General features: G+C 37.0%; 1 protein-coding gene across 1 annotated transcript; it reads left to right on the top strand.

Moving 5' to 3' along the window:
* Positions 1–312: 312 nt before the first annotated feature.
* kcnj12a (potassium inwardly rectifying channel subfamily J member 12a) lies at positions 313–15877 on the top strand. The gene is made up of 2 exons (XM_065258849.2): positions 313–750; positions 10722–15877. Exon 2 carries the CDS (start codon positions 10843–10845, stop codon positions 12157–12159), a length of 1317 nt encoding a protein of 438 aa, XP_065114921.1. The 5' UTR covers positions 313–750; positions 10722–10842; the 3' UTR covers positions 12160–15877.
* The last annotated feature ends 337 nt before the right edge of the window (positions 15878–16214 follow it).

Genomic DNA, 16214 nt, shown 5'->3' with positions numbered 1-16214 from the left:
AACTCATCGATATCATCAAGACATGAACATTAAACTTTCTGAAAGCAAAAACTTAAATTGACCCTCCTAATGCATGAGTGAGATCACATACAGTATATGCTCATTTCATTAATATATTAGATCCTCTTCAACCTGTGCTAAGGAGAAAGTAATGCTCTGCGTGTGTCCATATGAGCATCAAGTGACAAAACGCTGGAACGCTTGAACCGTAGGAGGGAATGAAAGAGAGGGAGGAGTGACTGAGAGAGAGAGAGAGAGAAAGAGAGAGAGGAGAAAAGTGCAGTGCTCATAGCAAAGATCTGATGGCAAATATGAAGCAAGCAGGTGCATAAAGGAGATCTGATGTGTTTTTGGGAGAAGACTGTTTAGTCATTCATCCACAAGGAGAAGAGAACTTAACATGATGACTTTTTGTCCATGACAAGATCAGGTGATGATCTTTATTTTTCTTTTAAACAGAACTTCTTCCTCATTCAATAGAGGAACATTTGGAGCGTTTACCCGTGTTTCTCATTCGCTTATTTGGAATACAGTGGTTATGAAGTGGGACGAGACCCAGGGCGAGTGGGTATGAGGATATGATTTTGATATGGACAGTGTGTGTTTGTGAGGTAGAGATGGCCGCGCACCGGACCCTCAACCCGAGCTGCACCCCGGGCTCTCGTCAAATGCTTCAGTTTGGATAACACACCAGACACACACATACACACACACACTCATACAGGGAAAGGACCATTTACATAACACAAGGTAAGAAACTTTCCTTTAAAACTTATTTTCTCTTATTTAATATATTTTATATTACAGGATTACCTTTATATAACTGTAGACATGTGGATTGGCACTGGCGATGCATTTAAGAAGTCTTAAATACTGTGGGTAAAGAATTAATATGTTAATAAATATAAACAATAATGATTAAATGAAAGTGAATATATATATATATAATATGATCAGATTCATAAAATTTTTTAGCCTCTAAAGCATTTTTCAGTGTGCTGAGATGAATCATTCTGACCTGAATTTAATGACCTGATACTGAGCAGAAAGTTGTGCATGTGAACCACAAAGAGGTTGCAGGAGTCCAGACAGCTCTTACAATACAAGTGTGTTTTAAAAGCGCTAAACAGATTTTTGAGCAAAGAACGAACAACATGAAGTATGCATTCAAAATGGACAGAATGAAGATGATAAATGTTCAACATGTGTAAGACATGATCATATAGCGCCAACCCTAAAATAAAACATTTTGTATTTTTAGAATTAGAAAAAATAATTTCCATGTATCTCACCATACACACCCATAAATGAAAACATAGACTTCACATACATCTAGACTACAGACTAACCCAAAACATTATGTATTTAAAAAAATGTCTCCAATGTGCCCATAATACCAGCCAAGTAAATCTTGTTAAAGCAACACTACGTAGTTTTTTTTACCTTTAAATAATGTCTCTAAAATTATTTCAGTGATAGAACAACTTTTAACTGGACAAATTGTACAGTTGCTGCAACCTGAGCAACCTCCTAGCTGCTACAAGCACTCTCTGAAAGTGCCGGTGGAGGGTAGGAAACACAGCCCCGCCCCTCCCCCTGCCTGCAGAAGAGTGTCTGATACCAGGCACTGTTGCGCTTTTCAACCACATGGGGGAGCTGTAAGTCATTTTTACATGGAAACTACATAGTGTTGCTTTAAAGAAGCACTTCAATAAGATCAGAAAAGAAGGTGATGGAGTTTAGTCAGTGTGTGTGCATGTGCGCGTGTGTGCCCCCCCCCCCCCATTTTGAGAACCCTGCCCTATTACAGGATGAGTCCTCCTCTGACCCCTACTGGCTCAAAACTGATCAATTTTATCCTCCCATTTAATCCAGAGTCACACTTTTAGAGGTAAAACTGTGAACAGGTTAAACTTCATTAAAACCTTTATTTAATCATGGACACTCCTTATAAAAATTAACTATAGATTTACTACAGTAAAAGAACCATGGCTTTGCTTCAAAAACCATGCACTCTAAAAATGGCTGGGTTATTTTTTTACCAATAATGGGTAAATATTGGACAGAACACGTGCTGGGTTAAAATGACCCAATGTTGGGTTGATGTTATGCAACCATGGGGTATAATAACCCAGCAGTTGGGTAAAAATAACCCAGCATTGGGTCAATTATTAACCCAGCACTGTGTTCTGTCCAATATTTACCCATTATGGGTCAAAAATAACCCAGCCATTTTAAGACTGTATAGTTTACTGTACTAAAAACCATGGTATTGACCAGGTAATCAATGCATAAAACATGTAGTTATGACAAAAAATGATTTTTATAAGAGAGTAGTTTTACTTGTTCTAAACATTTTTACATTCATTGACACTCATTGAGTTAACTTTTAAATAGCAACTGCTTACATCTATTAATCTTACTACAAAAATGTTTGCTTATCCCATAAGCTAAATATATAAAGTGTTTTTAAAATATTGTTAAAATAATAACTGCTTGAAGTGCAGTTATGTGAATCGATAACAGACTGACTGGATGTAAGCATTAATCTAAACATGTCATATTCTTATGAAAATATTTAGATTTTTGCAGACTAGTTGGAAATTGGCATTAAAATTCAAGACGATGTCAGCTGACGTGACGAAACTTCATTCTGTCTCCTCTGAATCTCACCTGCTGTGCTCTTCTGCATTAAAATAAGCAATTCAATACTGTTGATTATTCAATAATTCATTGAGCACACAGCAACCTGAATTAAATAAACTGTGAATTTAAACATAACAAACAGCAGGTTTGTCACAGTGGGGAGAAATCATGTGCATGCTTATACTGTAAAAACAAAATGTGCTGTAGTATAACGGTAAACTATTGGCAGCTAAGTTGCCACCAATCTACTGTTAATTTACAGTTCTACTACCGTTAATTAACAGCTACCCTATATTTAACCGTATGTTACCATATTTATACCCTTGAAATGAACTCTTTTCATTTGGAAAACCAGTAGCCTTGAGTTTAGGAAGCAAGGATGTCCATTTTTACAGTATTTTACTGTTCTGTTGAAAAATAGCATTTTCCTGTAGAATCTAGTTCACTAGATTTTAGTTTTGTTCACTATAATTGTTCTTATACGACTAATATAAATAAGTAGCTTTATAGACCATGATATTAATATTAGGCCAGAATCTGATCCTGTCAGATATTTTATTTAACTCATTCTACGCCAGCCATTTTTTTGGAAAGTTGCCCGCCAGGTTTTTTTTACTTTCACAAAAGTTTCACAAAATGCCTTCCAGGAAAATTTTCTTTTAAAAATATATAAAAGAACAGAAAAAGATCTGCACACTGTAAAAAGTCCCTTTATTTTAAGTAGTTAAAACTGCAACGTTTCGGTCAAAGACCTTCGTCAGGCAAACACGGTCTTTGACCGAAACGTTGCAGTTTTAACTACTTAAAATAAAGGGACTTTTTACAGTGTGCAGATCTTTTTCTGTTCTTTGATTCATTTTTGATCTGGCACCTGGTCAAGACTTTTGGATGTGCGTATCCTGTTCTCTCTTCATTTTAAAAATATATAAACATACAAATATATCAAATGAAAGAACAGGAGAAATCTGAAATCTTCTTTCAAACAAACAATAAACAAACAAACAAACAAACCAGGAAAAAAGTTTCATCATTTTTATATTTTTATCTCTGCTTATAAACTCTTAAATATGGGTATTTTTCTTTAAAAAAAAGCAAAAAGCTGAAATAATTGCTTTTTTGTGAAGGAATTTTGTTAGAGATCAATTAAGTACTGGTGTAAACTGATGTAGTCAGGTTCACATTAAAGTCCTCCTGTATAGACGGTTTCATCGGACGCACGTGATACACGTCTGGATCCGAACTTAACTTCCGGTTTTGTTTTTTTAATGGTCTGACTAGTTGCTAAACTGATCTCTTGAACAAATGCCTCCTCGAAAATTACAAATGTTTTGGTTTCCTAGGTAATCTATGTATTGTTTTTTTGCTTGTTATATAAATAAACTACGTTAGAACTTTGTTGTTATTTACACTGTAAGCAATTGCCGTAAATTTACAGCCAATTTTCAACACTAAAATACTGTTTTCATGTTAAACAGTTTAGTACTGTAATTAGCAATGCATTGTGGGCTGCTTAAATTGGAGCAACAAGTCAACAGTAAGTTGATGTTTTAAATTACAGGACAATACAGTATTTTCTCAAAAATGCATGTTGACTGGGGAATTTGGAGCACGGTCAGAAGCAATATTAGTTTTATAAATTGAGGCTAGCCTTTTGCTTTTGGTCAATTTTCTTTAAAAAAATACAGAAGTAATTTGTCATTAACCCCTGGATGGAATTTCGGGAACCATTATTTGGATTGGAGATTTTCCAGAAGAGGACGTACAATTTAGATGACGTGCTGCACATTCTCAAGTGTTCTTCATCAAATTCATCGGGTCTTGCATCTACAAATGAAACGGTAATTCAAATCTTATTCATATTGCCAAAAATGCTTGATATCAACTGATAAAAGCTTCTCTTGCTAGGGATTTAAACGTGTCATTGAACAGTGAGGCTTAGATTTGAATAGCCAAAACAATATTACTTTTGAGTGGTATTTTGTTTAATTTTGGTAAAGTTAGCCGTAGGCTACTTCTGAATTTGAGAAACAACACTTATTAAAAAATTTACTTTAACCAAACCATAGGATTATTTGAACATCGACTATCCAAGATGGTTTTGGTGAGTTTTATTTTGTTTGTGTCGACTTTTAATGAAAAGTGTTTTACAAACAGTTAACAAGAAAATAAAGCTAATTGTAGTTTGGTTAAAGTTGAATAGTCAAGGCTTTGCATTTTTCTTTTTAAACGCCAAATTGGTGTGAAAATATTGTCTTTCTGGACTCTTTGTGAATGCAATGTGTGTACTAGTTTGTGGGAGTACTACTACATATGTAAAAAGAGAGGTGTAAATATTTTTTTGGCTCAAAGAAGGCTGCATGTAAGCTACGTGTGACAACATGGAGTTAAAAAGATAAATTGTTACCCTTTAAATTTTGAATGTCAAATCTATTTAGAAGTTTGATTGTAGGTACCTCGATCATGTCTTGGTTACATTCCACCTAGTGTTTACTAATTATTGTCCTTTTTATAAATGTTCTTCTTAAAAATCGTATTATGGTAAGGATAATGTATTTGTTCCCTTCAGGTATCTGCCACTGCAGCTGACGTTGAGACAACTCTCAGTCTTCCTGAAAGTCCTCGCCTGATACCTGGTAATATACATTTAATTTAGATTCATTGATAGACACATTGTATATTTTATCCATTCATCTTGAGTTTACATATGTTTACACAAGGTAACAAGTATTTCCATGTTGTTAAGTTTCAAGTGCAACAAGGCAAGTCACAATTAAGGGTTGGATGATCACCTTTAAGGGCTCTGAGGGCATCACACCAACATTTGCAATTGGACTTGCTGCTATGTTTGCAACCTACTACATTTTCAGCCTTCAGTATCAAGATGAGACAGCCTGCCCTCTGGAATTCATTCAGAGGTAAACCCCTTCAATCCCTGCCATCATTATATAGATATATACAATTAAATTAATGTGTTTGTATTTTATGCATAAAATGGAATTAGTACTGTACATTTCAAGCCTCAACACCTACACGCACGCACGCACGCACGCACGCACGCACACACACACACACACACACACACACACACACACACACACACACACACACACACACACACAGGGTATAGACTTTATTATAATTCCATTTGATGTCATGAAAGGAATAGTCTACCCTTTTGCCATATTAAACTATGTTATTACCTCAACCTAGACGAATTAATACATACCTATCTTTTTTCAATGCGTGCACTGTACAGCGTGTTGTGAATGTGTTAGCATTTAGCCTAGCCCCATTCATTCCTATGGTACCAAAAAAAAGTTTTTTTTTGTGGCACCATGCTTACTGGTATAACTCCTCATGTAACAGTCTTTAAATAAGGAAAACACGGAAGTGTTTGGTGGCTTCCCTGTTTGGTACCATAGGAATGAATGGGGCTAGGCTAAATGCTAACACATTCACAACATGTTGTACAGTGCACGCATTGAAAAAAGATAGGTATGTATTAATTTGTCTAGGTTGAGGTAATAACATAGTTTAATATGGCAAAAGGGTAGACTATTCCTTTAAATCCACTCAATTTGTGCAATGACGAAAGACAAAAAAAACAATTAATTGCTTTTGATTTAGGCACTTCATTGATATAAATCAAGAGAGAGGAACAAATGCCAAAATCATCAGACAAGATTGTCTCTAAGACGAAAGGTGTGATCGTCCAGAAGTCGTCTTCTGCAGTTAAATACACACGTGGCCATGCTACTGAAGAATCTCCTTGACTTTTTAATGGAACTTCATATAGATCGGTGAGTATATAATCTTTCTCTCATTTTTTTGACAGTCTGGCATTGCCACAATTATACTGGTATTTTTAACTTTATAAGCATTCGCTTGGAGTTTATACTTTACATTCGTGATTGTTTAGTTTATTTATGAGTATGATTGTTTTTTGTTCTTTGACAGTGGCAGCACTGGAATAATGCTGCAGAGAGGAACAGCGGCTACTAAAGTGATGATCGTCTCTTCTGGATCCACAAGAACTAAGATGTAAAAACACAAACCTACCTCACAGGACAATTTTAAGAGGTAACCTGCAAGTCTAGCTTGCGTGGCACATGTGCCTATACGGTTTCATCCTAAATGTTTTTTATGCTTATTATTGATACATCCTGACAAAATGTTCTACTGTACTATAATAGTTTCAAAATGGCCTTAGGTATGTTTTCAAAAAGTAAACTATAGGTTATGCCCTTCACATTCGGTTAGGATTAGGGGCAGTCTCTGACGAGCAATTTAAGAACGTACGTTTATTGCCATAGTCTAAAGCAAGAAACTACTGTTTCTGTTTACTACTAGAAAGCTTTTTCAGCATTGTCCAACAGGATTTATTTTCTTTCCTTTTTTGTATTCATGTTGACATTGACATTTCTCTTTGAAATAAAGGTGTTTGATTTGGAAGTTTTTGTTGCTTATTTTGCATAATATTCACAATAATGCATATCTTAAGCAGTTGTCTTTAGCCCTGGGAATTCATTGGGCAAGTTCATTGGAGACTGATATTTTAAATATCAATGAAGAATTTTTAGAGACTAAATTTATGTTATTTAAAAAATGCTGCATATTTCTGTGATTATTTGGAAATTACAATAATATTGTTTAGGTTGTTACTTTAAACCTAAACAATATTATTTTAGTTTCTAAATAAATCACAGAAGATGCATTTATTTTTTACTGTATTAGACTGTGAAATCATTTAACAGTGTGACTACAGAAGTATTCTGTATTTCTGGTTTACAGACTACTACCGTAAATTAATTTTACATATGAATACTGTAAAAATAACGGTATACTGCTGGCGTCTCTGCTGCCAGCTCTTTACTGTAAATTATATAAATACAGAACAATACAGTTTTTCTGGTTTACAGACTACTACCGTAAAGTCATTTTACGTATAAATACCGTAAAAATAACAGTATACTGCTGGCGTCTCTGCTGCCAGCTCTTTACTGTTATTTTACAGGGAAATTTTTTACAGTGAATTCTTAGCGGAGCTTACCGGAAGTTACGTGCGGACCGCGACAGCCGCTTGTTTATGTTGTTACTGCTTAAACGGTCTATACAGTTTCGTAAACCCTGGCGATTTTAAACCACTGACTTTAAATGCTATTTCTGACTTGAATTAAAGTTTTAGATGCCGACATTCATTTAGTTGAATAAAATAATTTTTATTAATTTGACCTGATGAAAAACGGATCAATGTCTACAATAATGCAAACATGTACTTAACTATATTGTTGTCTTATATGTGTTATATATTATATGATAAAAGCAACACAGGTTGATACAATGAGGTCTTGTTAACTACTGCAACATTTCAGACTGGTTAGTTTACAAACTTTCTCTTTCTAGCAGAGTTATCTGAGACAACTTTAATAATGAAATGATGTCAGACTCAGAATACAACACTGTTTCTCTGTGTGTACATACGGATCAGGTATCATGCTTTTCTTCCACGAATTGTAAACCCCATCTCCCCTCCAAACCCAAGACAACACAGACGATTCACTCGGTGTCATTATGTAATAATGGGCTCAAGTATCTCATCCAACAAGCAGACCTTTGTGAAATGATGTAACCGCTAATATATTGAAATAAGATGTCTTTTCTTTTGAAGATGAACCATAACAGCTATCTCAGTAAATCTGATAATGTACAAATGAAGGGCAAGCATCACTAAAAGCATTTTTCGGATTTAACATCAAGTTTGATATAATTAAGTAATCATGCGACTTGTTACGAAGACACCAGTTTTAACGTATGGACATGCGGCATGCCAATGAATTTGTGTGCTTTTTCTCCAGGGAAACATTCATGTAACTGCAAGAAAAGAGGTTGTAACGTGCGTAGTTGCGACACTTATGACGTTTTTCTACGTCGTGTGTCTGTAATTTGCATAAACAGGCCGGACAAAGAAAGCATTAAAGCTTTCCGAGCCCTGGTCGAATTTAGATTTAGATTTTAGGCCGAAGTGTTTCCTTCCAAATCTCTATAGATCAGCTCTGCGTGACTCTCACCCATTTTTAGATTTGCACTGACCATACATAACCTTCATTTTGTATTTCGTATATCTTTCTGTTTCTCCCAGTCCTCGCCCTTAACCCACTTAAAACCTCTGGAGAATTGTGGGAATGCACCCATCATGGTCAATGTCTCGTACATACGCACATACACATCCCGGTCTCCTGAGTGTCTGATTAATGTGTTTAAAACTCGAGCATCTGTGCACAAACATTCGCAAACACACAGACTCCCAAAATTCTCTTAACGTCAGCTGTATTTTGGTGCGTATGTTTTTTGGAGGGTAAGATTCGTCTCCCTGGAGGCACGACTGTGGATGTTCATCTGTCTGCGTGTGATATGATAACCAGATCATCTCTGTTGTGTACCACAGTTTTAAAGCAGACATCTGATCAATAATGTAGAAGCCCAGAACATGAGAAACCTGCAATACAAACAACACCCAGCAATCCCTAAACAAACTAATGTTATAGAGGAGAAACTTTATTTTATATTTCATATACTGATATACATAACCCTAACAACCCCAAAACTTTCACAATGCTCTGAATGGAAATAATAATTATTTTATAAGCATTTGTATCTAAAGAAAATCAATATTTTATATTCTGTTCCAAAAACAGATAAGGTGCCAAAATCTTAAAAATTAAAGCATACAGCTCCTTTAAAGCACATTCGTAAGACTCATCCCTCACTGTTCAATAGGTGGACAACAACCTCATGTTGACTTCTACTGTATGACAAGGTTGCAAATATTAAATATATAAGTTAAAGTTAAATATTAAAATAAGTGTGACCCACATGAAATAATACTGTAGTATACTTTAGTATTAACTATAGTAAACTATTAAATTGTAGCAGACTGTATTTTATTTAAAACTTAAGACAAGTTATCTCGTCAATTGAGAGAAAACATTTGCATGAAAAAGTGTTCCTGATGAGTTTTTATGTTCATCTGTAATACCGCAATTATCCACTAGATTGCGCACCCAATTTATAATTCACATTTAGCATTCACATAATTTGTCTAGTAAATTGTACTTATCTCACAATAGTTAGCGTGTACGGAACAAAGCATTCACATAACTCGTCTGGGTAATATACTTATGCCGCAATAGCTAGCCTGTCTGGAACCGAGCATATATTAAAACACAACACTGTGTGACACTACATGCGAACGGCCCCTAAGCTAATAGGATTTTGTTTCTCTCTCCCTGTCTCGTCCTCAAACTCAAAGACATTGAGACAAACAGACCCAGTTTCGGCTGCCGTGGAGGTCAACGTGATGCCCAGCCGATGCCTGATCAATGACCATTGACAGAACCCGTTAAATCTTCTTATCTGTTTTTAACTTTTTTTCTCCCATTTTGTTTGTTTGTTTATTGTTTGTTTGAAAGCAGAGGGTTTGTTCTTTCATTTGATACATTTGTATGTTTATATATTTTTAGAAGAAAATTTTCCTGGAAGGCATTTTGTGAAACTTGTGAAAATCGCAAAAAATGCTGGCGGACAACTTTTCAAAAAATGGCTGGCAGGGAATGAGTTAATGGTCTGGTTGGTGGCTAAACTGAACTCTGGAACAAATACCTTGTCAAAAATAAAAGGAAAAAAGTCAATTATAAATTTATACATATACCGAAAAGTAAATATTTGTCTGTGCTTTCATTTTATAGCATCAGGAGTATCACATCTTCATCTTATCAATATGTCTCCCTGAACTCTTTGTGAGGAGCATCATTTGTGTGCTTGTCTTTGTATCCTCTGTGTAATACCGATACATGAGCCGTAACTATTATACACCTGAGCAAAGTGGTAACCTCAGCTTACTCCAGACCCATTGTTCCTGTAATAAGTGTACAGCAAATTGCTTTGGATAAAAGCGTCCTCAAAAATGATTACTTGCTGTTATGTAAGAACATTTTCTGTATGCAGAGACTCAAATGTCATCTTGAACTGATATGAACATGCTGGACTGATTTATGTATTTCCTTTTTGGGTTTCAGAAAACCAAAGGTTGGATTTACCCCAACATCTCTCACAGGTGAAGCACCCTGAAGAATCAATAAGGGAAGGAAAACCCTAAGCTTTACCGTTAAATCATCCCAAAGAGAAAGAACAACAAGGATGAGCGTGGGTCGGATTGGTCGTTACAGTATAGTGTCGACGGAGGAAGATGCCCTGCGTTTAACCACCATGCATGGCGGAGGAATAAACGGATGCGGTAACGGCAAAATCCACACTCGACGGAAAAGTCGCAATCGTTTCGTGAAGAAAAATGGACAGTGTAACGTGCAGTTCACCAATATGGACGAGAAATCCCAGCGCTACCTGGCGGACATATTTACCACCTGCGTGGACATCCGTTGGCGTTACATGCTCGTGGTTTTCACGCTCGTCTTCGTTGTTTCCTGGCTAGCGTTTGGATTGGCGTTTTGGGTTATCGCGCTGCTCCACGGCGACCTAGACAACCCTGCGGGCGATGACAACTTCACCCCGTGCGTGCTGCAGGTGAACGGCTTCATCGCCGCCTTCCTGTTCTCCATCGAGACGCAAACGTCCATCGGTTATGGTTTTCGTTGCGTGACGGAAGAGTGCCCGCTCGCCGTGTTTCTCGTCGTCTTCCAGTCGATCGTAGGCAGCATCATCGACTGCTTCATGATCGGCGCAATCATGGCCAAAATGGCAAGGCCCAAGAAGCGAGCGCAGACTCTTCTGTTCTCACGCAACGCCGTCATCGCCTTGCGTGACGGAAAACTGTGTTTGATGTGGCGAGTGGGTAACCTGCGAAAGAGTCACATCGTAGAGGCTCACGTTCGGGCCCAACTCATCAAACCTCGCGTTACGGCCGAAGGGGAGTACATCCCGCTCGACCAGCTGGACATAAATGTCGGTTTCGATAAAGGACTCGACCGAATCTTCCTCGTTTCGCCACTTACCATACTCCATCAAATCGACGAGGATAGCCCGCTGTTTGGAGTCGCTAAGCAAGACCTGGAGACGGCAGATTTCGAGATCGTGGTGATATTGGAAGGCATGGTGGAGGCAACCGCCATGACGGCGCAGGCCCGGAGCTCGTACCTGGCCAGCGAGATCCTGTGGGGTCATCGGTTCGAGCCCATCCTGTTCGAGGAGAAGAACCAATACAAGGTCGACTACTCGCACTTCCACAAGACCTACGAGGTGCCCTCCACCCCTCGCTGCAGTGCCAAGGACATGATGGAAAATAAGTACCTGGCCATGCCCAGCGTCAACTCTTTCTGCTACGAGAACGAGCTGGCCATTTTGAGCCACGAAGAGGACGAGGATGAAGGTCTGGAGAGGATAAAACCGGAGCGAGCGATGAGCCTCAGCCCAGAGAGAAGCCCCAGACATGACTTTGAACGGCTACAGAATCCCCGCTGCGGGGAGCAAAGGTCGTACCGCAGGGAGTCGGAGATATGAACCTTTTTTGATTCTCGTCAAACTTTGTTCCTGGAAATACTCGAGTTACAACAATGCAGAACAATGCAAAGTGCCATACAAAGAGAAATGAGCATGAAAGTGAATGTATTAAAGAGAGGAGAGCGTCTGGGTGCTGAATGCAAGAGAGAGTCTTTTTATCCTGCACGGAAAACTTGAATCACGTCTTCGTTTTTCTTCTCACAAAACTAGCCGTTTAACTCTAAATTTGTGTAAATAATAATATTTCTGCATAGATACATGGTTTTGTGTGCATTACTTTCTTCAAGAGAGAGAACAAAGTATTACGTTTAGAAAGACGATCAGCATTTTTATTTTTGCATTCAATCCGAGCACAAATGACGAGCAATGCCGGGACAAACTCTCCCGTGAGACGCAGACACACACTGATCAGCGAGACATGACAAATTCCCCTTTAAAAGTGCACTACCTAGACAGACCAAATGGACAAAGTGACCAGCTGAGCGTGAATGAATGTATGTGTGTGTGTGAGTGTGTTTTGTGCAGCTGAGCACAATGCCTCATGTTAGACGCACAAGAAGATAAAGTTACAAGCGCTCCTATAACGACAACAACATGCTCATGTAAATGCATGAAACAGAGATATATTTAGTTAGTTAGATAGATTATGTAAATGTTAATAGTTTGCACCATATAACTGAATATAATGGCAGATCTTGATGAGGATAATCATATCATTTCAGCTTTGGTCCCTGAGATTTGATCTCTGTGTGAATCCAGATGAAATGTTGACACGTGGCAGATTTGGTATACTCAACACAAACTGTGGTGCGATTGCCCATGTATAGGTCATTTTTTTACACAACCACAACAAAGTAAGCTTGGTAAGAAAATCTAGTGTGAGGACAATACTCGCAAACCGTTCCGATGACAAAATTTGAGCCACACGCACTATATGCTGATCCTTGCATATGCGTATAAAGTTAAGTATACCCAGGCCTTAAGTGTGACGCTGCCACCCGAACCTTTGTGTGCACCAAATAAACCAAATTTTCAAACGGTGGTGGCTCATGACTTCTTTTCCGAGGAGGCACGAATGCGAAACTCGTCAAAACATCATCATGTGTGTGGATCGTCATGTCAAAATATGTGTTCGGTGCTTCATGTGAATCTATGTGCATTGAGCGTTATGTCAAAATACATGTCTGCTACAGACGCTTCGTAAGGGTTTATGATAAAAGAGATGGTCGCTTTTGCTAGATACTCACTTAACTCTTTCCCCGCCATTGATAAGTTATCTCGTCATTGAAGAGAAAACATTTGCATGAAAAAACAAGTTCCTGATGAGTTTTTATGGTTATCTGTAATACCGCGATTATCCACTGAATGATGCTCTTACCCAATTTATAAAAAAAACTGAAGCAAAAAATTATTTATTAAATTTACACATGTATGTTTTGATAATCATTCAGAATCTGATCTCTAACAAAATTCCTTCACAAAAATGAAATTATTTTAGCTTTTTGTTAAAAAAAAATATTTTTTAAGAAAAATACTAATATTTAAGAGTTTATAAATGGAGGAAAAATATAGATAGGATGAAACTTGTTTGTTTGTTTGTTTGAAAGCAGAGGGTATTTTCTTTCATTTGATATATTTGTATGTTTATATATTTTTAGAAGAAAATTTTCCTGGAAGGCATTTTGTGAAAATCTCAAAAAAGCTGGCGGGCAACTTTTCAAAAAAGGCTGTCAGGAAATGAGTTAATCTCATGTGTAATCAGCGTTTTAAGTAAGTGTTTTGCAAGAGGCAAGCGACTCATTTATCATAAACCCCTTTCAACGTGTATGCAGCAGGCATGTATTTTGACATGACACGCAATGCACATAGGTTCCCATGACGCACTGAACACATATTTTGTTTTTTTTTGCTTCTTTGAAAGATGAGGCACTGCTTTCAAACGCACTCTGGTGAAGTTCGACGGAAATGTGAACACAACACGGACCAAAGACATGAAAACAAACTAAAAACAGTAAAAGATAACAAGATGTTAGCCCAAAAACTACACAATATGTATACAGTAAAATTCCTGGTGCTGTTTTGACTCTTTTAAACATTTTATAAGCTCTTCGCAAGTTTTTTGTTAAAGGGACAGTAAGTAGGATTTTCCCCCATCTAGTGGTGAAATTTTATTTTGCATTCAAACGAATAGTGCTCTCTAGCGCCTCGCTTTTCCAAATGCGTGTTGCAACTATGGTAGCTGTTATGTACTCGCTGATCTCCTTGTTCACGTGTTCTGAATGAAAACGCGTTGTGGAAACGCATTGGTAGGCTAGTGCTTTTTGTCCCTCTCTGCTATTATAGTTTATCAATATGGCGGAACGACATGGAAGCCTTCTTGGACTTACGCGTTCAATGTAAATAAAGAGAAGAAATTCTAAGCTTCCAAAGAAAAGTCAGATCACTGGCAGAGGTCATTTGACACCAACGAGGAGATATTTATGAATAAAGACATTGATTTTGACTAATAAAATACTTAAAATCCTATTTATTGTCCCTTTAATAAAAAAACCCTTATATACACGCATACAATGAGAGAGTTTAGCGTAGTACACAGCATTGTTTTGGATGGTCTGCAAAATATACATCATAAAAGCTGACCAGTCAGGTTGTGACTTTAACCATATGCATTTAGATTCAGTTCACCGTTTTAAATACCAGTGTGAACGCTAAGCGAACTGGGAACTAATATTGATTTTCTTTTTGGTCCAGTGTGAACACGACCTAATACTTCTGTCATTTCAACTTCCCAACAACCAAAATCTGAATCTGATTCTGCCAACATATTATCTAAAAAAAATGCGTGAAAAAATGATTTGTGAATGATTTTAGGGAATCAGTGTTCAGGGTTCAGTACAACAATAATCAACACAAAATAATTTTGACTAAAAAACGAACAAAAACTGTTTACAGAAATGCACTTACAATGAAAGTCTATGGAGAGCTGTAATGTTTTAAAACTGAATCACACACAGGCTGTATTTTAACTCTTGGCATCCATCTAACCTTTATATTTTTACTGGTATGTGCAAAGATAGCAGAAATGGACTGTTTACAAAGAGAAAAGTCCACCCACAGGAATTCACATTGGTACAGTAATGCACAACATCCAACTAAAACAACAACAACAGTCCTTCAGATTGCCTCACACTTTTATTTATTTTCAGTGATAATAGACAGTACTGTACTGTATGTCAGTGTGTATTTAATATTCAGACTCTATGACTGAATAGATGCTGCATAGCACTTCTGTCTGTCTGTCTGTCTGTTTGATATGAATGAATGTCACACTTAATAAGCAATAATCTAACAAATCCTAGCAATATATGATGTGTGATCAAACAACAAAAAACACTTCAATTAAACTGGTATGAAATGAATCAATGAATTTTTGAATGAGTTCATGATTGGTTAGATTGTTTTATGAAAAAAAGGAAACTAAAAAGGTTAAATTTGCTTCTGATGTTCACTTTTATCCCAAAGTCTTTTATATGAGATTGTACCACAGCTCACATGTCAACACATCAACTGATTCCCTCTTATTATGTATACAGCGCTAAGCAGAAGCAGGTGCTCAATGTACTTATATATTTTTGTACATAAGTAATTAGCAATGAAAAGAATGATAAAGTTTATGTCAAGCTCATTTCATGTATGATTAAATAAAAGGAAAGACGGGTGAATTGTACTGGGGAGTTTCATTGTTGCAACAAATGCAAATGATCATATAAGAGTAACTGGAGGTTTATTATTCATAAAAACATCATCATCATCTCTGAGATCAGATCCATTTGAAGACGGTTTATAAAATGGCAATGCTAACAATAGATTTGTTGATGGTCTGTTGATGTCTACTGGCAAACAAACTGTGGACATAACTAAAGTGTAATAATGTGTGATCAACTGTCTCATGTTCAGCCTTAAAACCCTCCAAAATCCCAAAATGTACTGTCAGAAAGAATGGTCAAAATATATACCCCTGCTATTACTGGGGTGGGACCCTTTCAGTAAAGTAA

This window comes from Paramisgurnus dabryanus, chromosome 22 (genome assembly GCF_030506205.2).
Source record: "Paramisgurnus dabryanus chromosome 22, PD_genome_1.1, whole genome shotgun sequence".
Classification (NCBI taxonomy): domain Eukaryota; kingdom Metazoa; phylum Chordata; class Actinopteri; order Cypriniformes; family Cobitidae; genus Paramisgurnus; species Paramisgurnus dabryanus.
Note: the sequence above shows the minus strand (reverse complement) of the source record. Positions and strands in the feature narration are given on the sequence as shown.